This window comes from Gasterosteus aculeatus, chromosome 2, assembly GCF_964276395.1.
Source record: "Gasterosteus aculeatus chromosome 2, fGasAcu3.hap1.1, whole genome shotgun sequence".
Lineage (NCBI taxonomy): Eukaryota > Metazoa > Chordata > Actinopteri > Perciformes > Gasterosteidae > Gasterosteus > Gasterosteus aculeatus.
This window is the reverse complement of record NC_135689.1, coordinates 5,584,323-5,610,051: the sequence shown is the minus strand read 5'-3', so window position 1 is coordinate 5,610,051 and position 25,729 is coordinate 5,584,323. Positions and strand designations below refer to the sequence as shown.

The following is a 25,729-nucleotide window of genomic DNA, read 5'->3' as shown; positions in this document are numbered from 1 at the left end:
AGCAGACCAAAAGAAGGGCTTCCGGTTAAATCGATGTGCTTGGCTCGACGCCGGTGGCTCTGAATCGGGTTCACCGGGCGCCCCGCCAGGAGTCTCCCCATCACCGGAGGAACCGGGACCGGGTTCGCCTTCCCGCGGGCCGGCGGCCGTCTCAAACTAAACCGTGCTCCGTTTGCGGTAGTTTACGATGTTTACCCAAACACGCCCACTCCTTCGCTCCCGCAGTGTGTGCGTGCGTGCGTGCGTGTGCGTGCGTGTGTCAGCCGTTTGTCACGCCGGTGTAGTTCAGCTCGGAGTCAGTACCGGCAATGCGCACCGTGGCGCACTAACAGACACTAATTTGGCGCTTCGCAGCGAACCTCCACCGCGCTCGCGTCGTGGGGTCCGCAGCTCGGGCTCTTTGGGGCGCACGATGAGCGCTCTGCGGCTCCGACAGATTTGTTTTCCTCTTCTTCTCCCCTCTCCCTTCTGTCCTGCCCATGGCTCCGTACCTGCAGTGCTGCAGAGAAAAGCGCCCCTTCCCCCACTCTGCATTATGACAAATCAAGGGAGGCGGGCAGCTGTGCCATTAGCACATCACAGCAGAGCGAGTCTTCCGCGGGAGAACAGACCCGCAGAGCTTGCGGACTAAATAGCTGCACGCACACGGCGCGTAATGTCGGCCGGCTGTATTGACTCTGGGGGACTGGCCGTATAGGGGGTTAATGAAACCAAAGGAGGGTTCTGAGAGGGTCCAGACTAACTGTCTTGTAGCTGTCATTGTCCCGTTGGACGCGCTTGTTGCCTCTGGACATTTTCACCGTGGACATTATCGATGGCGCACGTTCCCGGGGATGCTTATCCGGTAATAGTGGGAATGGAAATTCCTTGTAAAGTTTGAAGTGAGCTTCCGAGTCGCTGTCCACGGCACTGTGGTTCTGAAGCTCGCGCACGTGCTGTAGCCACAAGTGTCTGATGGACCCCAGAAGAACAGTTTACAAGTAACGATGCATCATGTGTGTGATTGGCACACATGAGTCCGAACAACAACAGCAACACGCCTCACATCTTGCGATACACTCACACTGTCTCTCACACAAACACACACACACACACACAGAAACTCACAGTTTCCTCACACCTTAATATGATATTACAGTTTTTATACACAGTTATGGAACAAAGCATGCACACGTATACATGTTATGTATTATGCATTTTCACCTTTTTGTGTTGATTTGTGAATATTGCAAATTTCCACTTTTGTCCAGTCCGTAGCTGGATGCAACAACAGTAAATCACTCTGAAATCCTGCAGAACCTCACAGGTGAAAAATCCCATCGCAGTCAATGACCTCTGTGGGTATGCGTGTCCTCTTCGCCCTCAAATAGGAACACCACAGACCGCCGTGAGACAACACAGTGAGCGATGGCGGGGAAGGGGTTAATGTAAGTAAGGTAATAGGGTGGGCTGTGTTTTCCCTGAGACAGTCAGCTCCTCCTTAACTGGTTCTGTGAATGGGCCAGTGAGGCAGTAGGGTATGAATGGAGGAGGGATCCACTGGTACCGCTGTGGATGGGAGCCGCCAGCTCTCCATTACTCACTCCCGCTTCCTCAAGGGCCGTCTGCAATGCAGCTGTCCTGTGAGCCTGTGCCTCACTGTGCCCTACTTTATCCTGTCAATGCTGAAGCACTGCAGCAACGCTTCCCCAGCAGCACACGCACCCACACACGCACGCACACACACAGAAAAACACACACACACACACACACACAGGCCACTTACATTCTGGTGAACAGGTCTTCTAACTCACAGCCTTCATCTGAATTTAAACAGAATGGAAATTTGCCAACCCTGCACCATTTGTTGTTGTATGTAGAAGCTCTGTACACTGTACACATCTGTTTTTACTGAAAGGGGATCACACTAACAATTCCAGCACAATTCACAGGGTAGGTATTTGTCATTTCATTTGCACTGTCGTTAACACAATGGATTTCCCACTGGCTGATTGAAGCAAGCAAGATGAGACAATGAGGCGTTGACCTTAAAATGACCCTTTAAATACGACATGTGGTATTTCCTCTCCACGTCTCATGAAAACAACAACATGAAATGTCTCATTCAACACATCCAAGACTTCGTAATAACATGCAAAGTCAGTTGATTTATAATAATAATGATCTGTCCGACATAATTACATTGGGCAACTCTTCACACAATTAGTCAGTGCTCATTAATGTGGACAACCACATTTTGTTTGTAACTACTCTCCATAGTTCTGTAGTTGATACCAACAAAAGGTTCTGACGGTTCACTCGTTCTCTACACACACTGAGTAGGAGCAGCCAAATAAAGGGATTTCCCATGGCCTTTAACATTACGATCACAGTGCATCTTCAAGCCGTTTCTTAGACATTCACAAGGCCGATCTCTGTGAGAAGCTTTCTAATGCATGATGGTCCATTAATCAAAATAAACAAAATCAATAAGGCCGCTAGAGATCTGCAAGGCCAAATAGAAGAAGTGGGAGTTACATGACGGAGTAATGAGTAAATAGAAAAGAGAGGAAGAAAAAGGAAGGAGGAGGGATGGAAAGAGGGGCCCAGGCTGGCGTAAAACTGAGGAGAGACGTACCATCCAGCGAGAGCCAGTCGTGCTGAGATGACGGCAGCGACGGAAGAGCACGCGCCTTGTACTCAAACACCACCGAGTTGGAGATGATCTGGTTACTTACTGCCACCTGCAGTGTCACCAGACCTGTGTCGTGTGCTGCAGAGCAAGATGATGATGAGAATTAATAACATGAAGTAAACGTCATGTCACTATTACGTGGTCAGTTTTGTACTGGACCATTTTTACCATGTGAGGCGGCTGTTGGTATGAATGAAAATGATCATTTAAACACATTCTTCTGTTTGATTGACATACAGCAGCTTTTTATACAAGACATAAAGCCACAGCCTAACATTGATTTTTATATTCATTGTTTGTGCGGTGGAAGGTAATGATAACGCCGGATCCATAAAACATCCTATTGTCGGATCACGCAATACTAATGACCACAAATCATCCTAACCTCCCACCCTGGAAACCGAAACATAGAAACCACAAACAAATGTGATGGGTAAACCTCCTCATGAACATCCCGTCCCTCCTCTGACTTACCTGGGCAGTAGCAGCGCAGCACCCCCGGTTGGATGAGAGAGGCCGGCACTGAGATCTGGTCAAACAGGCAGCTGTAGTTTGAGCTGACTTCCTGCCAGGGCCCAGTGATCAGCACCTTAACGCCGCCCTAGAAAAACAAGACAGGCGGATGCAACTCTTAACAGAAGCGGCAAGTCGGGTTCAAGTGTCTCTACTGAAATTAAATGCTGTTAGCCTGCCACCTAGTGTGCAAAGACATGAACGACAAGGAAGTGGAAATAACCCTGCTGCCGCTCTCTGCTGCCACCACGTGGAGAACCAACGTAAGTTCACTACAGCTATTTTATTTTAACAACTCAGCCAATGCCGACGATGAAATATTGTGCTGCCCTCTAGAGGTTATATGAGGGTATTACGACTGAGTCCATAATTCTTATATAAGACACAGTACAGTAATGGGAATGTATGTGCGATATATGAAAGAGATTTGTTTTTATTGTCAAATGCTTTAGAGAGAAATTGTTGAAACTCTAACTTTGTTGATAAAGCTGCATTTTTGTCTGCTTACATGACGTCTCTCATCTGTTTGACATGAACAAAAATTGTGATAACATCACAATTTTTGTGTCCAGACAGATCTGCTGAAAAGCATCAACTCTGGTGACACACGATGAGTGAAAGCACAGAAGTTGACTCTTTGATGGCTGTCAGAATATCAATACATAGAACAAACAAAAAGTACATACATTTGAAACAATTTTATATTCTAAGAGATGAATTCATTTCAGACTGCTGAAATTTATATCTAAAAAGGATATTATGATTCTCAACTAGATCCTTTTTAGTAGCCATTATGATATTCCTTACTTGGAAAAATGTACAATATGAACGCAAACACAAAATGTAAAAAATCTTCCTGGATTTATCAACATTTAAAAATCAAATATCATTTGATTAATCTGATTTTAGGATAGATTATTACGATTTTGCATATTTACCAAAAAGTGCACGCTCCTCAAAAACCTCCGCACTAATATTAACTGTAAAACCAAACCAAGATAAGGAAAAGGTAACATTACAGTTCTAGGGGGCATTACTTGCCTGTCAAGTAGTTTTTAGTGAACCCCCTCCGCTACCCTCCCTAACTTTATTGATAACATAACAAACAAATGAGCCCTTTTGCTGTAAGAGTTCAAAGTCTTGATTTGAGTTTCTAAAACCAGACTTACTGACCATAAATCACAAACTGAATCACTCCAAACTAACTTGAATTAAGGTAAATGCATTTAATTAACTCTTTAGAATCTAATGGAAATGATATAAAGACAGTATAGTTATGAATTCTTATTATTTATTTACATTTCATATATAAATCCCTCAAGTGTTTATTGAAATGTACAATGTGTGATGTCTGGTCCCCGGAGACATTGTAATGGGTGCATACAACCCATATTTATAAAAAAGTGAACAACTTACTAACACCGCGTCGTCGGCCTCAGTTGTGTTTAATGTGCAACTTACTAGGGACTGTACAGCCCCTACACATTTTGATAGTTTGACTATTACATATCCAAATCGGCACTAGTACCTTCCTATTTGGACTAATTTACACAGAGGGGAGCAGTTGGCAGGTCCTGGTCACGGAGGGAGTAGTGGTTCAAAGGGGACCACAAACTGAATCACTGCAAACTAACTTGAATTTAGGTAAATGCATTTAATTAACTTATAGTTAGTATAGTTAGCAACTGAAATCCCTTCGAACCAATCCGCATGCATATGAAATGAGAAAGAGCACAGTCACTCACCTCGGGGTAGGACCACTCGGGGGAGTAGTCAGTGACCATGAAGAGCCGCCCTGTGGCCTGAAGCATCCCCAGAGCCCCCTGGGCCACGGCTGCAGAAACCACCTCTGCTACATTCATGTAGGACAACGAGCCTGGCTCTCCCGCGTTCCCCCCAGCTCCGGCCCCTGCGCTCAGAGACTGGGGGCTGCAGCAGGGTTGGAGGCAGAGCTCCGTGGGGCTGTAGCCAGAGCCCCTGGCCCCTCCATCTTCCTGGCCTTGCTGAGGAGCCCCACCCCCTGCGTTCTGACTATTGGAGCTGTGGGATGTGACTAGCTGGTGAGCGTACAGAGCCCCTCCGGCTGACATGGTGGCTCCACTGCCATCCACTGAGATGAAGTCATTGATGAGGTCAGAGAACTGGTTACCAAAAGAGATGTCGAAGTGATCCAGACTGATCTCCATGCCCGTCCCTCCAGCTCCCCCGTTACTGGCCGCTCCTCCGAGGCCTTGGTGGCCCCCGACAGCGTTGTAGAGACCCGGGACCATGCTCGTCCCTTGGAGGAGAGGCTGTAGCTGCTGCTGGGAGCGGTTGCCGCCGTCGCCGTTGCCGTTATGGATCGCTACTCCGTCTCCTGCACCTCCAGTCCCTCCTCCACCACCATCCGAGCCCTGTTGCAGGTAGTGCTCCCCGCCCTCTCCGTTTCCCGCCCCACAGGCCTGGATGTGGTCTACTGGCTTGAGTAGATTCTCAGTTGCATTCTCAGTGACTCCAGCCTGAGCTGAACTCACACTGCCTTGTTGCTCAAGACCCACCACCTCCTCGTGCGGAGCGCCCAGTCCAGGAAAGCCCCCCTGGTACTGTAGCAGCTGCAGAGAGCCAGCCTGGCCAGGCCCCTCTGTGGGTGAGCCTCCGTTACAGTTGGCCCTGTGCTGGTTCTGGTGGGCCTGGTGGGCCTGGTGCGCTTGGTGGTGGTGGTGGAGGTGTCCGTTGCTGCCGGGGGAGTCCGTCTTCACCACCTGCAGCCCCATGTAAGCGCCAGAGTCGTGGGTGTTGTGCTCCATCAAATGTGATTTCTGGCCCATGCCGGGCCTCCCCTGCTGAGCCTGGCCGCTCTGAGAGGAGTCCTGGAGGAAGAAGCTGGGGGAGCGGTTCTGGTGTTGCATGTGAGTACTGGACATGGCCTGGCCGTAGCTCACTGCGGTAGCGCTGGAAGTGTAGTCCTGCTTGGCATCTATAGCACTGAAATCCATCTGTTCGAGCGTGGTGCTGGGACTCAGACCCCCACCAGAAGGCAGTAGGGATCCTGCTGCTGTCAGAGTCAGGCTGCCATGGCCTGAACCAGCACCAGACGACACAGACACCCCGCTGCCACAGTTCACCACCGGCGCCACCTGGTAGCCGCTCTCTTTGGCCAGCTGCTGCTCAAATGACGTGTCTTCTATCTTGATGTTCTTCACCAAAGCCGAGCTGAAGGCGTAGCCGTTATCTGACATGGTGGGGGAGCGCTGCAGACTGCCGTTGGTGCAACTGCTTCCACCGGAGGAGGATGACGTCGAGGAAGAGTTTCCCTCCGTCTTCATTGCACTCCCTCCATAGGTCTGGCCCTGCTTGGGGTTGTTCAGGAAGCAGTCGGGGTCAAAGTTCATATTGGTCTCAGGGATCTTGATGCTTCCAGCGTCCAGACTGCTGGAGAGCACCAGTTCCTCTGACACCCCGGCAGAAGACAGCATGGACAGACTGTCTCCCGCCACGGCGCTCCCAGGTTCCCCTCCTGCTCCACCGGGGAAGGCAAATTTGTGACGGTCAGACGCCACGGACAGCCCCAAGCCCTGGGAGGTGGCATCCGCACCCATCAGGTGGGTGTTGGGACCCCCGGTAGGAGACATGCTGTAAACGGGGTCCCCAGTGACCTCAGACATAAAGACACCCTGGGACAGGCCAGACATGACAGAGGCCACGTGGCTCATCCCTGTCACCACGGGGCTGTCCGCCATGTCTGGGTCGCTGTTGAGGCCACTGCTGATGGACACAGGTGAGTTCTGCGTGGTGTCAGGAACCTCCACCTGGTTGGTGGACGACACCTCCGTGCTGTTCTGGTGCAGCAGGACCGGCTTGTGGACTTTGCCGTTGCGTTTCTCCCTGGCGCTCCCGCCTCCCCCGGAGCTCTTCCCCCCGCCATGGGCGCTGTGCTCGGTCTTCCCCTCTGACACGTCGTTGTTCTGCACCTCAGAGTGAGCAGTGCTGTAGCCACCCGAGCGGGGGTCCACCTTTGGGGAGATTATGCGGTGTTTGGCGCTGTTGCATTTGTGGTGCACACTGCTCCCTGCACCTGTATGGGGACAAAGACAGAGGAAGAGATTGGGGGTTTGGATGGGTGCCGGGGTACACAGCGGGGAGAGAGACATTTTCCAAACACATCCCCTAGGAATTGGGCGATACTGCTGCAGACAAAGAGGGATGCACTGTTTTTATTTCATTTATCATTTGGTGAGAGACGGTTTTCTGTTAGCATACAGTGAGTAAGACAAATCGAAAGTGATGCCGCGAATGGGGGTCGTCCAGACTCTTTTTGTTTAGGTAATTAGCAAACCACCGCTCTAGATTACTGGGACTATTTTGAGTGACAGCCTCTAGTTTTTGAGCATTTGACATTCTGACTAGCATAACATTTGGGAACAGCTGGACTCTCCACATTGTTATCAGTAAACAGAAATAATAAGCCAATGACCCAGAAACTCAATTTAACTGAAAATAATCGACCGATAAAAGACCTCAACCACCAACCCCTGATCTACCATATAACACACAGTCATAACGACATCTCCACAGCCTTTTCTTCCCCTCTTCCCCGCAGAATTGTCCAGTTCTCTCTGGAGAACAAACCCCCTCCCACCCACTAGCCCTTACCCAGGGTGCCCGTGCAGAGGCAGTTGTGAGTCCGGGGAGGTGGCTTAGTTTGGTGGCTGTCCAGAATCTGTTGCACTAGCTGCTCCACTGAGAAGCCAGAGCTGCTGTTCCCATTGCTGCAAGTCCACTTGATGCCATGAACTGCCGGGAGAGAGGAGGAGACAGAGATGTCAGCCAGCCCAACAGACCACCAGCCACGCCAACCCCCCGCCCCACCGTCTGCCCTCCCTGTTGTACCTCCCAGTGTGCATCACGGTGCTCACCGGTCACCTCTCCATAATGTCAAAGTTACTGTAGTACGACGGAGGAATTCATGTTCCTGTTTGTCCCGAAGCGAAAACAAACAACCCACTCACTGGCTGCAGTTAAATGCCATGTGAGTATTAGAATTTGAACGGCACTGGTTGTGATTACGCATCACTCTCCATCACGCCGCCTTATTATTTTAAAGTTCATAATAACCGTAAACTCTAAAATGTTTCTCTGCGTGTCTTTGCTTGGTCCACGATGGAACAGATGCGTTGGTCCGTCTCCTCGCCTGTGAGCGTTCTGTCCTGCATTTCTGATTCTCTGTTTGCATCTCGCCCTCCCACACACAAGGTGACACCAACCCCGATCCTTCCCCCGTCCACTGTCACCTCGACCTATGACTCTGACAGGGAAAGCCATCGCCTAGCTGCAGCTGCCGGAGCTGCTGAATTTGAGGCTTTCTCCGGCGAAGTCTCGCTCTCTGCCTCGCTAGCCACTCCTAAAACCTGGGAGATGCCACCGAGTGCTGCTGTGCTCGGGCTCTCAACAGGGGAAAAGGGCCGTATTGGAGGAGTCAAGCTAATTTAGACTATCAAACAATACTAAACCTGCTTTAATCCAAGCTCAGTTCCCTTGCAGTACCTCCGTATAAAAAGGGAGGCAGGTTGATAAAACAGCAAAGATGTGCTGAGTGCATGTCTGTTTGCTAATGAGATAAAAGGAGATGAAGACAGCGAGACAGAGATAGTCGAGGTGATGGGAAAGAACGCTGGGAAACGTGTGATAGGGGTTTAACTTGAAAGCTTCGGGATCCTTTGGCAGCTTAGAAGCTGGTCACCGGCAGATGTCAGTAGCGCTGCTGTGATCAAACTGAGATCATACAAGTTGTTTACACAGATTATGGGAACACAAACAGGATTTGTTTCTGACCTATCGCGAAGTCAGATTCGGTCAGCCATTAATCTAGCGAGGGAGACAAAATTGAATAAAAGTGTGACGGGAAAGTTTCATCTAACGCCACTGAAATTAGCACAGACCGCTCACCTCCTGACAGTCACGCAAACTATACAGAGAGGATAGAGCCGCAGGTAGACTAAAAATGCTGTCATGACTCCCCCCTCCGTGGCGACGCCTTAAGGCCTTAAGGCCTTGGGACAGAAGAAGGTCGTTCTGCTGATGTGACTAAGAAAGGGTGACAGATCAACAGTGAGAGCCTAATGCAACAGCTTACATCCACCACGTACCGCCATCCCCGTTTGTCCAAACAATCTCATCTCCCCTCCGCCCTGATCCCTTGTGCCAGAATTGCCTCAGCCCGTCTTCAATCTAGACGGGTCGTCAACCCCCGCAGGCGTGGGGGGAGGGGGGGGGGGGGGGGGGGGTTGTTGACGTACAGTTACAGCCGCGTCCGCCTGTCCGCTCTTCTCACTGAGGGTTAGGTTCCAAAGCAGACATGACAGCAACAGAGCGCCACCGGGATTAACAGCAGAGGCACCAAACAGCAAACCCCCGGACGCATCATCGTCCCGATGACTGCGTCCTGTCGCGAGCAGCGCCGCACAGCCGCAATGAATAGACGCACAGCGCGTGTCCCACACCTCGTGGCCTCCCCGTCCCGTCGGACAGTTTCACATGATGCCCCGGCCTGCTCTCCACTGGCGCCGTCCGTCCGGCCTGCAGGGGGGCCCGCCGTCTGTTTGTTAGAGCCGCTCATGCGCTCATCTGTCAGCGGGCCAGGGGCATCGCCGCCGAGGGCGTTGCGTGTTTAGAGCATCAGAGTGAATCAAGCCGGCTGCCTTGTCTTTGGAACTGTAGCGTGACTGAGTTGTGATGCCGCTCTCTTATTCCACCCCCCCCCTCCCCCCTCCTCCTCTTTCTCATCAAACACCCCAGGCCGTCGAGGAGCACAAGGTCAGACGAGGCCATGTCTCACACGGCTTCTATTTGAACTGTTGTGTGCGAGCCACTGTGCATGTTAAAAGTTTCTGCCACTGAGCCCACGAGTGTGTGTGTATGTGTGTGTGTGTTTTTGTCGTTGGGAGACAGAATAAGCTCTACTGATCCATGAAATCCACATTTTCCTTTGTTGTTTTTTTGTATCATTAGAAGTGTCAAATGGTTTACGCACTGAAATATCGTGAAGAGAATAACAAAAGGGAAGAGCAAGATGGAAGAGGGCAATTATATTGGAAAGGTTGCTGAAAAAAGAACTATTTGACTTTAGAAAAAAAGGCTTGTGTGCTGAGAAAAATCAGTGGTGTAGGAACCATCATCATTATATGACAACAATTACCTCACAGACAGCGACACAGCATGTGACCCAGTGTCGAACACACTGTTCTGAACCCTCCTGCAATCCTGCATTCTCAACTCAAAGCTCCAACTACAAAGTCTGAAGGTTTTGCACACTTCTGATAAAGAAAATATAACTGTGCACTTCTAGTTTGTCTATCCAACCTTGGAGGAATACAGGAAGTATGCTCTGATGTGTTCCTAACATCTACGTGCAATGCAACAAAACATATCTGCTAATGGATGCAAGTTGGGTTTTTTAAGATATGGGCCAATCTAGGAAGAAATAGACTGTGAGGAATGAATGTATAATTTAAGATTAAATAATACATAGATAATACAGCATGACTGTGACTCCCTATATTTAGATCAAAACCACTCAAAACCACTAGATGGCAATGTTGCTGTATCCCTGGGCTTGTGTTGATATACTGGATGTTCTATCAGACCAGGGAGAGAGAACGAGGGGAGAAGAAAGATAGAAAGCAAAGACAGAAAACAGGAGAGTTTTTTTTTTGCTCTTTATGTAGCACCCTCATGTAGCCTGACAGCTAGAAGGCATCTCACACTCACCCTCTTTGTCCCAACAACTCCCAAAGTTAATGACGTTACGCATTACTGCAAATGGTGCTTGGTTTTTACATTAAGCCACGGAAATAATGAATACAGTAGAGTAGGCCGTTGTCGTTCAGTGGCTGTCCTGAGGTGAGGCTTATGTTAAAATATGTACTAAAACTGATAGCAGGCAGAGCAGCGAGGAGGATAACAACATAGCCGAGACCACAGTGATGGCGGTCTGGTCTGCCTTGTCAGTATGCAGCCGGCATGCGCGTGTGCTTGTAAAGCTGCTGACACGTTCCTCTTTAACTGGTCACATCTGCAATAATTGGCCATCGGAATATCAGTCACAGGCCCGCTGGCCCCTGCCAGGCACACCCGAATCACAGCGTGGTTGTTAAAGGTATCTCAACAGCTGATTTTCCATGTCCCAGAAGGTTCCCATTTGGCTATCGTCATTATCATCATCAGACAAACCTTGACTTTTTTCCAAAACATCGCCTCAATCCTTTGGGGAGGTCTAGAGGCCCGTATAAAAACATATAGTGCACTTCTCAGAGCATTAGTAGAGCTGATAACAACAGGGAGGGATCAATCCAGCGAAAGGGGGAGAGAGAGCCAGAGAAGGGGTGGACGGGGTATTTCTGGTGAGTCAGACATTCTTGCTCCCACGCACTAACGTGAATCAATAACCAGCTCGCTGCCCACCTCTTGCCTCGTCTTCCTTTCCTCGGCCGGAGAGGATGCACACTCTTAGCCGGGCCAGAGTGGTGCCAGAGGTCTAGAGGAAGAAGCTGAACTTTGACCCGTAACTTGCAGACGGCTCCAGGAGGAGCGCAGACACGCAACAGAGTAGGAGCGCTGGCCGAAGATGCTATCTGACCGCGGTGCTGAGGGCACTCGGTGTGCCCGCCATCAGCAAATAGGACATGACATCAAATCCTCAGACAATAACAACAACGACGACGACAACAACTGTGTTGAGTCCTTCCATGCAGGCCTTTTAGAGGAGACATCAACTGTTCAAAGGTTATAAATAAAAGCTGGAACCCCAGGTGACAGGAATTGATGAACGCATAGTTGTGAGATTGATTTTACAAATACTCACACATGGGCTTGAGCTGGCCGATCAGTTCCTCTTTCGTCCACTTGGCCCACTCCTTCTTGTCGGTGTTGATGGAGCACAGGATGGGACCGCACGGTTTACCACAGTCCTCGATGGCTGGAACATTCAAATAGTGGACGAGCACGATATCGGGGTTCTGTGGGGTACGCAGAGAGAGAGAGAGAGAGAGAGAGGGAGAGAGAGAGAGGGTCGGGGGAGGTTAGATGAGGTGACTTTATGGCCACCGTTTCTCGGGGATGCTAATGATGAGAGGAGTAGTGGCACGTAGATGCTGTGGCTCAGCTGTGAGGGGCTTTACGTGGAACAGGCCAGCTGGTTGGTGAGAAGTAAAATGCGGCTGAACTTTTAACACTGTGAATGGTAACCCACTCACACTCTCTCCCTCTCACACACACACACACACACACACACACACACACACACAACAGAGCTCAGGGCAACAGAAGATCTCACTCGTTATCTCACATGTGACTATCTGTATCGCAAAATGTGTGGGTGCCGGGATGTGTATGCCAGTGCGTGTCATTTTCGTGTACATTTATGTGTACATGTGTGATAATTACAAAGTGTGCTTGTGTAACACACTTATGGCATTTTGTCAAGTCCTCCCACATGGTGAGCTGATGCCCTCAATTAACTCTGCCGGTATTTACCAAGTCAAAACTCAACAATTTGCCGCCTGCAAATTGTTACTGGGTTACCTCGGCAAAATTCCCTAAATTGACAGCTTATGAATAATAGGTGGCGTTTGAAGGAATGTTGTGCGGGTGTGAATAACATCAATTCGCTTCTGTAATCATGATATGCTTTGATTACCGATCCGGGTGCCAATAAGCCCGAACAACCGTGACACACGAATGCAGCACGATGCCCCTGCGCTCCAATACAGGCTGCGATATCACAGCCAAACACCGCATACGGTATATGGAGGAAAGATCGTCATCAGATGTGTGAGACACGCACGGAAAGCAACAGGCACGTTGGTCCACTCGCGGCTAAATAAGACGCAAGACTTGTTCGAAACGGGCCGAGACCACGATAGGAGGAAAATGCTGTGACAACACGCGTGCCGTTGGAAGCTTCATCAGAACTAAGTGGCGAATAAATCAGGGCGCTGCTACTGTAGGTCTGTGCTCCCTCTCAGTGTGTATCATTAATCTCAGACAACACCCCCCCCCCCACCCACCCACCCCATCCCCCCCATTCCCTCCCTCCCGCTCTCCTACTCCCCCTTTAATCAGACAGGGGTGTGGTTGGGCGACAAACACATCGCAAACAAGACGCAATCACTTCTTTGGAAAACATTTCAAAATGTGCCACCAAATACTACCATCTCAATGTGAATGGAGCCGCCACCGCTGCAGTACTGCGACCCCCCCCCCCCCTCTCCCCCCACACACACACAACGATGGCCAGGGGCTGGTCATTGCAGTTTAGCTATGCCACTGTCTCCCTGTCCACTGTCATTGGCGAGGACTGCTGGCCTGATTGGACGGAGATGGCACGGGGCGCCGCGCGATGCTCCCAGATGGCGTCACCAGCTGTGTGAGAGATGCCCTCAATCTTTACTTGGAGGGATCGCACATAAACGTGCTGGATGTATGGCAGTGAGGGAGGGAGGGAGAGCACACACAGACACACACACACACACACACACACACACAAATCAAAGGACACACAAGGTTTAGATCTACACAATCATACACAAGGATACGCACAGTCTCTTCCTCACAGCCCCCCACACGCCCAGCTGTTTCCCAACTTTTCACACCGAGCCACACGTCGATTTCCCACACACACACACACACACACACACACACACACACACACACACACACACGCGTACAGGCACAGAAACACACACAGTAAGACACCATGTGGCCGCCTCAGAGCTCACCCAAACACAAGTAATCTGTGTCTCTGAGCTTTACTGAGGAATCTGCCGTGTGTCTGTCTGGAAGGCTTGTTTTGCTTCTCTCTCTTCTCACTCTAGACGTTTAACAGTTCTCTCCAAACTCAGGTCCACTTCCACTCTGGGAGGAAAACAACACAGTGAAAACATAAAGCATCACATAAATCTATCAGGATGGTAATTTAATTTCGTTTCCTGCTGGCTGCTTTCTTTTTCCCACCGTGTAATATCAGGAGTTGGTTCTCCAGGAGTTGGGGGGGGGGGGAACGGCTGAGGGGGGAGTTTTTGCCTGGATATCGTTTCCCAGAGAAAATGAGTTCCCATTACCTTATTGATTAATTGCGTGACGTAGTCTTTTGGTCGTGTTTTCACTGGACCGCCGGTCTCAGGGCGAGCTTTCCAGTCGGAAATGGAGACTGGGGGGACAGTTGTGGGAACCTGTGTGTTCTGCCGGTTTGTGAGGAAGTGGAAGCTCTTTGTATCTCTATGTGACATAGTGTGTTTTCTGATCCTCAAGCCCACAAATACACACATGTTGGCTGCGCCTGCAAGCGAGCGTGCCAGACGCTCTCACGTTAAGGCCTCTTAAAGCGTGACTGTGTGATCCACATGCAAAATGGAGCATGTCTCCAGCCAGCATTTTGATGTTGCTCTGGTAATGTTTACCGCGCCTCCCTGGAACAGATGGATAGATGTTGAGCTAATTACTAGGAGAGTCTTGGGGAGTCAGCCATGGGGGCGGAAGGCCCACTGAGTGGGTGGTGGAGCTCCTTCCTACCCCTCCTTTCACCACCCACTCTCTCTCTCTCTCTCTCTAACACACACAGACACATCAGCATACAAAGGCATGCATGCATGCAGAAACTATCCTACACATGTTCACAGTCTCACACCCACACAACAAAAATTTGGCGAGCCAACGCACACGTTCACACACACACACACACACGCGCGCGTACATGCACGGGCGCGTACACAGGACATCGCCATCGCAACCGGAGGATAAAGGTGCCGCTGTAGCCAGGCAACAAGTTTCTCCGGCACCCACGCACTTAGAGGCAGCCAGCGCTCCCACGATCTCTCAGCGACTGCCTACCTCGTCCTGAAGTCATACACCCTGTTCTACTCCAAGAGACAAAGAAGAGAGAGAAAGACATCCGCTAATGGAGCTGAACCCGGACGGAGGTGGATGTTGGCGGAGACAGTAACAATGACCTTCTGCTTTGAGCTGAATGTGAGGCCGCGGATGTTTAAGCGGGGCTGCAGCTGCAGACGTAACCAGCTCGAGACTTGGGTACAAAGCACATGCCGGTGTGAGTGGTCAAGTGACGTGTTAGCTGTCTCGTTAAGTCTCTGTGAACCCCCCCGACGCCACTCCGCCACTCTCTTGGAACACCTCCGCGTGGCCGCTGCTCCAACGGCCCGCCCGTAGCTCATTAAGGGCCACAGAGCGAAGGTTATAGAATGAAAAAATACACGGAAAGACAGAAGAATGACAGTAGGCAGGCAGCTCTGCTCCATGGTAATACTCTGCCGTACAGGCCTCGCTTTCCCAACTTGTGCACAGGAGCGATAAGAACACCATTAAGATGAAAGGATCTTAATTGAGAGGGGATGCTTCATGCGACGCGGAAGAGCCAGCGAGTGCAGGAGGAAACTCCGCAGCCAGGAAGGGAGGCTTCAAAGCCCGTCACAGTGAAGGAAAGAGCGGCGCAGACAGGGGCTCAGGTTCCTTTACCTTACAGCCCGAAGAAGGAATGGGGGGGGGGGGGGAGGGGGTAAGGAAAGGAGGGAAGGAATGAGAAAGTCCTTCATGGGAGAATTGAACTAGCAGGGATCTCCATTTCAATACAAAATATCATGAAAGCAGAAACAGCCAATTGTTTAGTCACAAACAGTCAGCATCAAGGCATCAATACCGAGGGGGAGGTGCATGTGCTGCTGTGTTTGTGTTTGTGGATGTATCTTTGCCTTTATGTGTTTGCGACTGCCTACATTAAATTACAAATAGCATGTGAATGAGTGTCTCGAGGCATATTTCCAGAGGCATGTCTCTGCATGCAGAATGTGTGCAATGAGCTGTGAGTGTGAGGCTGAGCGGGTCTTCCATGTTAACTGCACACTCATGCTGTTTCGCGATGTGTATTAGACCTTGTGCTGTGCATCTTTGCATATGTCCGGGCAATTTCCTGCACAAAAGGAACACCTGTGTGTGTGTGTGTGTGTGTGTGTGTGTGTACGTTTCATGCGAGCTGAACGGGTGCGAGAGTGTTATTAAGGCTCTGCTCTGTCGGCTCTGCGGGGGCAGTCGTCCTGGCAGACGCGCTGTGATGGATGGCGTGAGGTGCCAGTCATTAGGCAGCCTCCTGGCCCCTGGCACCGAGGTTGCACTCTTAAAGACCGACCTCCCCCACTTGTCCCCAAACGCCACTGCTCGTTTCAAGGTCAACTGCTTCTGTGGTGCTGCACGTTCACCTCCACGAGGCACAAGGCTTCTTCCTTTTGTTGGGAACACTTACGCTCTCTGCCAACGGGTGTGCTTTGCAATGTGGGGGTGGATGCCGTGTGCCTCGCCTCGTGCAGACGCACACGTGCAGCAGCACATGAACATGCACTCGCGCACCCACAGAACCCCCCCAAAAAAACAACAACGTCAAATTCTCCCAAACAGCCAGCTAACACCCTGAAGCTCCTGTCAAGGTAGCAGCGCATACCCCTATTTGAACCCCCCACCAGCAGCTCCTCTATGACAAACTCGCTGTTTAAACGTTCCCATTTTAGAATCCAGACACTGTAATAGGGGTGTCTGTAGTCAACACGTCTACTGCACACGGCTCTCCACCGAGCACAACACTGCCTGAGTGCTAAGCTAAAACAGTGCCCGGGGTGGCAGCCCATCCAGGGGTAAGAGACAGTTCACAGAGGGGTTTTCTTAACGCGAATGCACAGCCTGGCAGGAGATCCTGATTTAGGGATGATTCATACTCCGCCTCTTTGCCTCAGCTACCTGGTGTACAGGCTGGGGAGATATAGAACTTTTGAGGAACAGGAAGAGGCCAGCATGTTTGAGTGTGTTTCGGAGGAAGCCAGGGGCTGAGGCCTGTGATGTTTAATTCAGCAGCACATAATCACTCCGATGGAGTTGAGAGCGGGGCTTTAAATAACTCAGCTTAGAGGGGCAGAACTGCTTCACTCTGGGTGGGGGAACGCAAGTCTGCGTGTGCGCGCACATACTTGTGCACAAGATATGAGAGTGCGCCGCATTTCTACATGTCTGAGAGTGAGCATGCAAGAGAGTGCTCCTCTATTTCTGCTGTGTGGATCCTCCCTGCTTTGAAATGTGTTGTTTGTGCCGTGCACCACAGTAAAAGGTGCATTGTGTTTATTACTGTGCCAAGCATGCGCATGCATTACAATAAAAGTGTAAAAGGCCAGTATTCAGAGCCTGAATATGGAGGAGCCTTCTGGATGCCAAGCGGGCAGGCGGTAAGTCAGGCGGTAAGCCAGGCAGTGAGGCATTGAAGCCCCTTTAGCTGCCACAACTCAACGCACGGTTTACAGCCTATTTATTCTTCCTAAGGCCCTTTCAGTGCACACTACCCTCTCCATTAGTTGTGTTGGTCCCAGGCGAGAGGCCACGCTGCCCTGGGGTGAGTTGAGAAAAGGCCATCGGGATCCCATCCGGCTGCCATAATGGCCTCGGATGAGCCCGTGGCACTGATCCTAATATTCAGTGGCCATCCAGGTGACAAAAGTCACAGTGGAATAAAAGGAGGGAAAAGGCCGTTACTGAGCTCTGTCAGACACAGGGTGGATTTAACCGTGTGCTCTCTCTCTCTTCAGGGTTCCTTTCTTTTGTTTCCATCTAAAAAACTCTCAACAGAGTCATTTCCACACTCTCATTTTCATCTCTTCCTCGCAGGGCATAGTGCAATTCATTTGGAGGAGGAGAACAAATCCATCTCTCGTGTCTCTCCCTCTCCTCGCACTCCCTTTCATATCGGCGCGGAGTCTGATTTGTTTGTGCGCGTCGTCGTCCTCCCCGTGTGACTCGACAAGGCGTGCTATTTGTGTGCCTCTGCCCGTGTCTGCGAGCGAATCAGGACTTTACAGGAGCAGCCGGGGAAGATGCGCTGGTGCGTTTCTAAATAAGGAGACCCGTAGGTAGTGACAAGGACGACTAATGTGTGTCCAGCCCAACCTGGCTACTGTCTGCTTTGGCAACGGCCGACTGAACAATAATAGATAACACCGCTTGTCACAATCAACAACAACGGTTGAGGTTGTAACAGAAGAGAGACCCAGTCAAGTACAAACAAGTGGCGCATTGATGCACACGCATGCAGGTGTGTACGCGCGCCACGCGTGCATCCACAGACGTGCACACGTCGACAACAGCGATGGCTACAGGACTGCTGAGCGCGTGTGGTGAGGGGCTCATTATTATTACTGGGCTGGATACTGGAGCAGCCCCAGAGCTCAGCTTGGCAAGACCTCTCTCCGGAGACTCACACACACAGGCCTGAACACGCACGCACCCACACACACGTGCATGCACACACACACGCACCCACGCACACGTGCACACACACACACACACACACACACACACACACACACACACACACACACACACACACACGTGCATGCACACACACGCGCACACACACACACACACACAAACACGCATGCACACCGTACAAATGGGTAATCAAACAGCTGCCCCTTGGGGAAAAAAAATAAAATCCCGCTCATATGGTTTCCTAGCAACCGACGATGTGTACTGGGTCCACATGAAAGATAAAAAAAAAACAGTATGCATATGTTTATGATTTTTTTTTTGAGACCAGTGCACATTAGAGAGAGATAGCAGGGTTTACGGGGAAAGGAGACCCGGGAGTGAGCGGTCCAAGATAAGCAGCGCTGAATGAGATTTGAGAAGGTAATGAAGAGAGGAAGAGAAAGGGCGCCGTCAGAGGTCTGGCAATCTGATCGACAAACACAACAAGCATTTCCCTCCGCCTCCCCAGCGGGGCCGCGTTGACTGCGAGTTGATCCACGGAGCAGGTCCACAGACAGTTGAGGCCGTGGCCGGGAATGTGTTATCAAATCACAGCTCAGGAGGCGATAGTCATGGGAATAACTCGCTATCCTGCGCGCGGTTACAAATATGTGCCAGGGGAGGGGATTATACAAGAGGCAAAGCATCGGCTTTAGGAAACGCAGCGCTGCATATCACGCCAAGTCCAAATGCAAAACAAGGGGCCGCTGTGCTTTTACCAAAAGCGCACAATCAGGTGAGAGGAGCGGTTTGTAAAATTGCTGAAGAGGCAAAGCTGAATCTCTGGGGCTCTGAAGAGGGTTTTTTGATCATTGCAGAACATTGTAACTAAAAGACGAAAAGACAGATTCAAAAAGTCACATTCTATTTGTTTATCTGTGTGCGAAGTGTGTGAAAGGCGAAGGGGAGGCAAAGCAAGCGTGTAATAGTGTACGCGTGTGCTTCCATAAGATACTAGCGCGTGTCGCGGCGCGCGTGCATGTTGGGGACATCCGCATGTAGAGTTGTGCGCGTGAACTAGTGAGAAGCGTACTATCGCTATCCAGCAGCTGCCGCCAAGAGGCTTCCCAAAACAAGCGCGGGGCCATGACAGAGACAGAGCGACCGCAGCCTTCTGGTGGCGTAATAGGAAATTAATTGAGACCATCAATATGGTATTAATCATTAAAGCTCAGGTGCTGAGGTGGCACTTTGCTGACTGCTCTACTGTTGGCAGCCCACACACACACCCACACACACAGAGTAAAAGTTTGACCTGCTGTTTTGCAAAAAGACGGAAAGAAAAAAAAGGGAGAGACAGAGGGAAATGAGAAAAGTCTGTATCCTCTATCGGAACACGCAGAGACAGTGGTACTTTTTATACACGGTCACCGCCTGTCTTGCTTTGCCCAGAAAGTGGTCTGTGTTTACCTCGTTTGAGCTTGACTGGGTAGAGGGGCAGCTATCGAATAGGAACGCGAATTCTGAAAGAGATGTTCGCATCAGGGAAATGACAGGTACATTTGGAGAAATATTCATCAACTCCCCCGCAAGCCACGTTTCTTGGTGCCACCTAATCCTTGGCGAGGCGAAACGCGGCGAGGACCTGGGTGCCGGTGTTAATCAGACAGAGGACAGCCGAATCGCGGCAACTACATTAAGCCGTTAAGCACGCCTCGTCTCCGCAATTGTTTGAGGTGTCTCGGTGAGATGAACGCTTGCTGGATTATACATCGCGCACATTACAAGACCAGACGCAGACTTTACGTCATTGTGCGTCTTTAGCTGTGCGGGATGACGCTGCGACGCGAGTTAAGCCCGGCGTCAACTAGCTTCCATAGGCACTTTACACCAAACCCTCGGCACCTCCTGCCTGTCAGTGTCAAGGTGGAGCTTATGAAATGTTTATGATGCAGGAGCCGTAGATAAGATTGATCTGGATTGAAAGGCAAATAAGATTGCCAAAGACCGGAGTCAGCTGAAAAGCAGGCCGAGGGAGCAGATGTGAGGTGGGGGGAGGATGGGGGGGGAAGAGGGGGAAAATGCATTAACACCGGTCTGGTCGTGAGATAGCGCCGAGTAATGAGAAGTTCCCCAACACGCACTGCTATACTTTGCGGGGGGGGAGGATTTGGACACACCGCCATGACCAGCCGACTGATGCCGCGAGTGGGAGTCTGATCCGTTTGGCTGATTGCTGCCATCCAACTCGACTCCAGACACCCTCCTTGTTCCGTGATGTGTAGGAAATTGCTTTAAAAAACAGGTGCACGCTATTTGCTGGCCGAGATTTAGAGTTTACGAGTTTGTACGCATTTGGGAAAAGAACTTTTTATTTATTTTTCTATTTTTTAAAACATGTCCAAGAGTGCTAAGCTTGGTAACTATTAACCACTAGCACACTATCTAAATAGGACTTTCTGGGAGAATAGGAGGCCCTGACTCTCTTTAACACCCTGGTGAGAACACATCAGCTTTGATTTACGATGTCAAACAGTAGGAAAAAAAAAGGGAAATGATGTCATCAAATAGCGCTTTTTTTTCGAGGGCGAGAGGAATGTGTGTGCACGCATTAATGCGTGTGTTTGCGTGTGTGCTTATGGGACGGATGGAAGGACGAGACCCCTTTGATGTATCCCCTGACGGCCCTGAACTGAGTTGAGGCCACCAGAGGGTTGGGCCCCGAGCCCTGGGGGCCCGTTCGTTCCCTCCCCCTCTCAGCTTGCCCTCTCCTCCCTTCTTCTGATCAATACCGGGTCCTAATGACCGAGGACAGTACGGCAGTCCCCTCTTTCTCTCATCTCCTCTCTCGCTCTTTATCCGTGGTTTTGCAACCTCTGCCTCTGCCGTGCTTTTGCCAACCAGCAGAAAATGCCGCGCACGCTGGTGTGTTTGCGCTGGTGTGTGTGTGTCCGCACCTTTGCCAGTGTGTCTATTCACATTTGTGAACGGGTGTCACTTTGAGTCTCTGTAAATACGTGAACAGGCTTATACAAGGCTGTTAAAATGTGTGCTGTGGACAACAAGATAAGAGAATATCCTTGAAAAAGCACTAACATAAACCCCAGTGAATTACCAGCATGCATAAACTTGAATAATAACACATCCCCTAATTTTGGTGGCTTTATCCCAGTTATCTAATTGCCTGTGTCTTATTCCTTTAATAAACTAATGAATGTGGCAGGATTTAGGTCCTGGAATCATATAGGCAGCTATAACTAGCATTGCTTTAAACCACCAAACTGAATCAGAACAGCTGAATAATTTGTAGGAGAAATAATTACGGGGCAGAGGAGCAGGCATCAATCGTGGAACACCGACAGTGTTCTCGCTGGAAACCACCTCACCCATAAGCCAAGGCTCCATTAGGTATTGTCTGGGGCCCACAGGCTAATTTGTTTGCATCAATAATACATTCAAAGGATTTATCTAACTTGCAAATGAGTGCTCATTTACTGGTCCAAGAGGCAAGGAGGAGAGCAGCCAGCAGGAGAGAAGGTGTGAAAGGCTGAAACAGCTGGTTGGCGTTAACCCTTCGCTGGCCAGCTGACTGTTAGTCAGGAGTATTCCGAGATGGTTGCTTCTGACATGCTTGGATAAGAGCCAGTGTTTATGTAGTGCACTGGGAGGCCGAGGTGCTGGTGACCAACCCCTCTTGGAAAAGCATCAAAAACATGAAGCAGTGAGGCTCGTTGCAGCCACAACTTGTTACCTGCTGCACCGAGGATTCTCTGATCACATGCCAGATGACAAAATGACAAAGAGGAATGTGTGTGTGTGTGTGTCACAGTTAGAAGACGGGGATGTTGCATGAGCGAGACGCGGTGGGGCGTCCTCGGGGAGGGGGGGGGGGGGGGGGGGGGGGGACGACACTGGGATCCCCACCGCCTTTTGATCTCCGTACCGCGCCGTCTCCAACGGGCGATATTAGCTGCTAAAGCCAAAAGAAGCGGATGTATGTGTGTGTGTGTGTGTTTGTGTGGGTGGAGGCGGGCAGGGTGGGGGGGGGTATCAAGCGAAGAGAGAAACAGAGAAAGATTGGAGAGGAGGACGGAAGCTGGCCATGAACATATGCTGCCTCTCCGTGCCAAGCCCCACTGGCTCAGGCAACCCACGTATCCGCTGCTGCCACTCCGGCCCGCTGCAGCACCAGCTCCACGCCGCTACTCAGTCAAACAAAGCTGGAGAGACGAAACTGGGAAGAGACGGGGTCTCCCCATCCGCACCGCTGCCAGGGAAGGGGTGTTTGGCCTGGGTAACACTGTCTGATTACGCACACACACACACACACACACACACACACATACAGAGCGGTGACATTCGGCCCGGCTGGTCGCGTTACTAAGTAATTATTGGTAAAAAGGAAAATTACTAATCATAAAATAGGTAGTGCCTGTTTTTTTTCATTGGAGGGGCGTTTAACACGGCGAAGACACACAGCTGTGATGACATCACATTATCGGTGCGCCAATTAGTCACCTGTGGTAGAATTTAATGACAGCAACAAAAAAAAGAGGTGTAAATGTTGAGAAACAACAACAGGTGTTATGTCAAAATTAAAAAAAAGAAAGAATCCTAAGGCGTTGCTTTCACAAGAATGCACCAGCACTACGGATCGCCAAAACAAATCATACACTTTCCAACACATAAAAATGAATCCTGTCAGTTGAGGTAGAAAAAGGGGAATGAAGAGTCTGATTGAGGAGAAAATTATGGATCATGATTATATCATTACATTTTTTCAGTTTCAGAGTTACGATGGAGTTTAAAGATTTTGAGAAGCTATGTGTGCGTGTGCATTAGTGTGTGTGTGTGTGTGTGTGAGAAAAGAGAACTGTGCTTACTGGTACTGGGATATTTGATCTACTGCCCACCTAAAGATATTATTAACACTGACAGTCTTGAAGGTCCAATTCAGTTTTTATTGCTTGAACATTTTATGAGCTTCAGACTTAAAATTCCCAAAAAGGTCACACTAATATTTTCCATACAATACCATATTTCCAAACATAATTTATGTATGAAACACTTACTGTAATGAGGCGCTTTCATTAACCGCTGCAATGTGGCTAGGGGGCTCAACAAGAAAAATGTTTAGAATAATGACTGACCACGTATTTGATTTTACCACGTTGTTAAAAGGAAAGGAGGTCGGTGGCAGGGGGAGGAGTGTGGGTGGGGAGGGGGGAGAGGGGGGTCTGGCTCCCCACTGGGAGTTAAACCAAGGGCGAAAAACGGGAGAAAAAATATGCTGGCAACCGCCAACGACACACAGATCCCAGATTGGGCCACACACGTTCACCCGTGCGCACAGATAGATCCACACAAACCCGCACACTCCCACACACACACACACACACACACACACACACAATAGCGCCCATACAAGAATGCAGACGCACAAACAGCAGACGGATAATACGCTTGTATAACACAGAAATCAAATTCACGGTGTATCGTGCAATCTGAGCCTCGCAAACTCAATTCCCCTCCGCCGTCCAGCCGCTTCCCGCTCCACGCCTTTTCCATGTGAACGAATGGGGTCAGTATCGTCACATAAACATCACCCACTGCCCCCCCGCCTCTCCCTCCCTCCCCCGACCGCGCCCTCCCCTCTCTAAGTGAATGGATGCTGAGCACTGGTGCATATCTACGCAGGGATGGCAAGGGCACCGAGGAGAGAAAATCAATACTATATCTCACCACTAAGCACAATCCCAACCAAAAGCAGCTGGAGTTTGCAGGTTGCTCCATAAACTGGACGGCTTCATCTGGCCGGCCGCTGTGTCGGTGGATTGCTACAGTAATGCACTACAGCGCAATGGCCTTGGCCAGAGCCCGCCAGACACAGACGTACACACACACACACACACATACACACACAACGCTCCCAGGGGGGCGGGGAACAGCAAAAGCAATGAGAAAAACTCTCATGAGGCAGAAGCAGGGTTGACAAACACGCTCCTTCCCCGGTCACAAACAAGGAAAAGCACCCCTGGACCATTTAGCCCACCCTGACTGTGGACACACACACACACACACACACACAAACACACAAATATACATTTACACGCGCACATGGGCAACACACAGAGAGGGCCCTTAAAATACCTGCTCTAAAAATAGCAGGCGGAAAGCGGGAAACGGGACCGAGGCTATTATTATTGCGCACACGTCCTGCCCGGTCCCACCAAGGAAAGGGAAGAGACTAATGATTTTGCTGGTGCAAGCAATTAAAAATCTATTTGTCACCTGCCAGGCCGCATGTGACGTTGGGGGCCTTGGCAGAGGACCACAGAGAAACTCGACATACACACACTGTGCAGCCACACGAAGTGACGTGCACCCAAAACGAGCGCATCAGAGGCGGAAAGGGCGCATGGGAAACAGGTGATGGGAGGATGAGGTAAGACTGTAGTTTAACAGAGTTGGGTAATTGGGTGATTTATCCAGACGGGTTAATGCACGGCCAGACAGGGGCTCAGACAGCACACTGCCATCAGGAAGTCATATAATATTTAGACTCCAGCCAATGAAAGTGATTCTGCTGCTGCTGCTGCTGGGCTCCCGGCTAAAACAGAAATGTATATTTCCCCATCGACCCCTTCCCGCCCACATGCCCTAAGAGCACGAGAAAAGGCATATTCCAGCTCCATATCTCTTTACTTGTCTCCCCTCTCTGTTCCCGGGGCTGGCTGCCCTGGGGAACCGATGGAAACATGCAGGTTTATACGCGCGTATAGTCTCAACTAAATGGCTGTAATCCCTGCTGGATTTGTCAAAGTGATTTCAAGCACACAGAGAAAGAAAAAAAAAGAGAAGGTGAAAGCAAAATCCACATTTTAGTATCACCAATTAGCTTCTTATACCTGCTATGGTTTCTGCATTGGGAGGTAAACATAGTCAACTATAAAATATCAGAAGAGGGCACTGGGGAGGTCCATTTCTTCATGTTTGATTTTATTTGTGTAGTTCAGGCGGAGGGGAATCTACCCTTGCGGACTGTACATGTATATGAAGGTTCGGAGGGGCCACACCAGGGGCCGACAAAAACCTCCCACTATTTGTGTGGAAACATCCCCGGATGCTGCCACAGGAGGCCGATATTTGGCTCCGGGAGACAACCGCTATGAATTGGGAGGAGGCAGTAAATAATCCACATCCGGCCACGGAAAATTCACGAGGAAGCTCGTTAACGGCGGGTGATTCGCACTGCTCGTTTGCTCCTGCTCA

General features: G+C 50.2%; 1 protein-coding gene across 13 annotated transcripts in view; it reads right to left on the bottom strand.

Moving 5' to 3' along the window:
• The window catches only part of camta1a (calmodulin binding transcription activator 1a), a 245,774-nt gene that overhangs the window by 20,140 nt on the left and 199,905 nt on the right, over positions 1 to 25,729 (bottom strand). For 8 of the 13 annotated variants that reach the window (XM_078087771.1, XM_078087778.1, XM_078087768.1 and 5 more), the window contains 5 exons: positions 12,027 to 12,180; positions 7,820 to 7,960; positions 4,933 to 7,241; positions 3,149 to 3,275; positions 2,618 to 2,752 (listed from right to left, as the gene is read on the bottom strand). In XM_078087771.1, coding sequence (XP_077943897.1) covers positions 2,618 to 2,752; positions 3,149 to 3,275; positions 4,933 to 7,241; positions 7,820 to 7,960; positions 12,027 to 12,180 — 2,866 coding nt within the window. The remainder of the gene's footprint in view (positions 1 to 2,617; positions 2,753 to 3,148; positions 3,276 to 4,932; positions 7,242 to 7,819; positions 7,961 to 12,026; positions 12,181 to 25,729) is intronic. The other 5 variants (XM_078087794.1, XM_078087799.1, XM_078087820.1 and 2 more) reach the window with 1 other exon arrangement.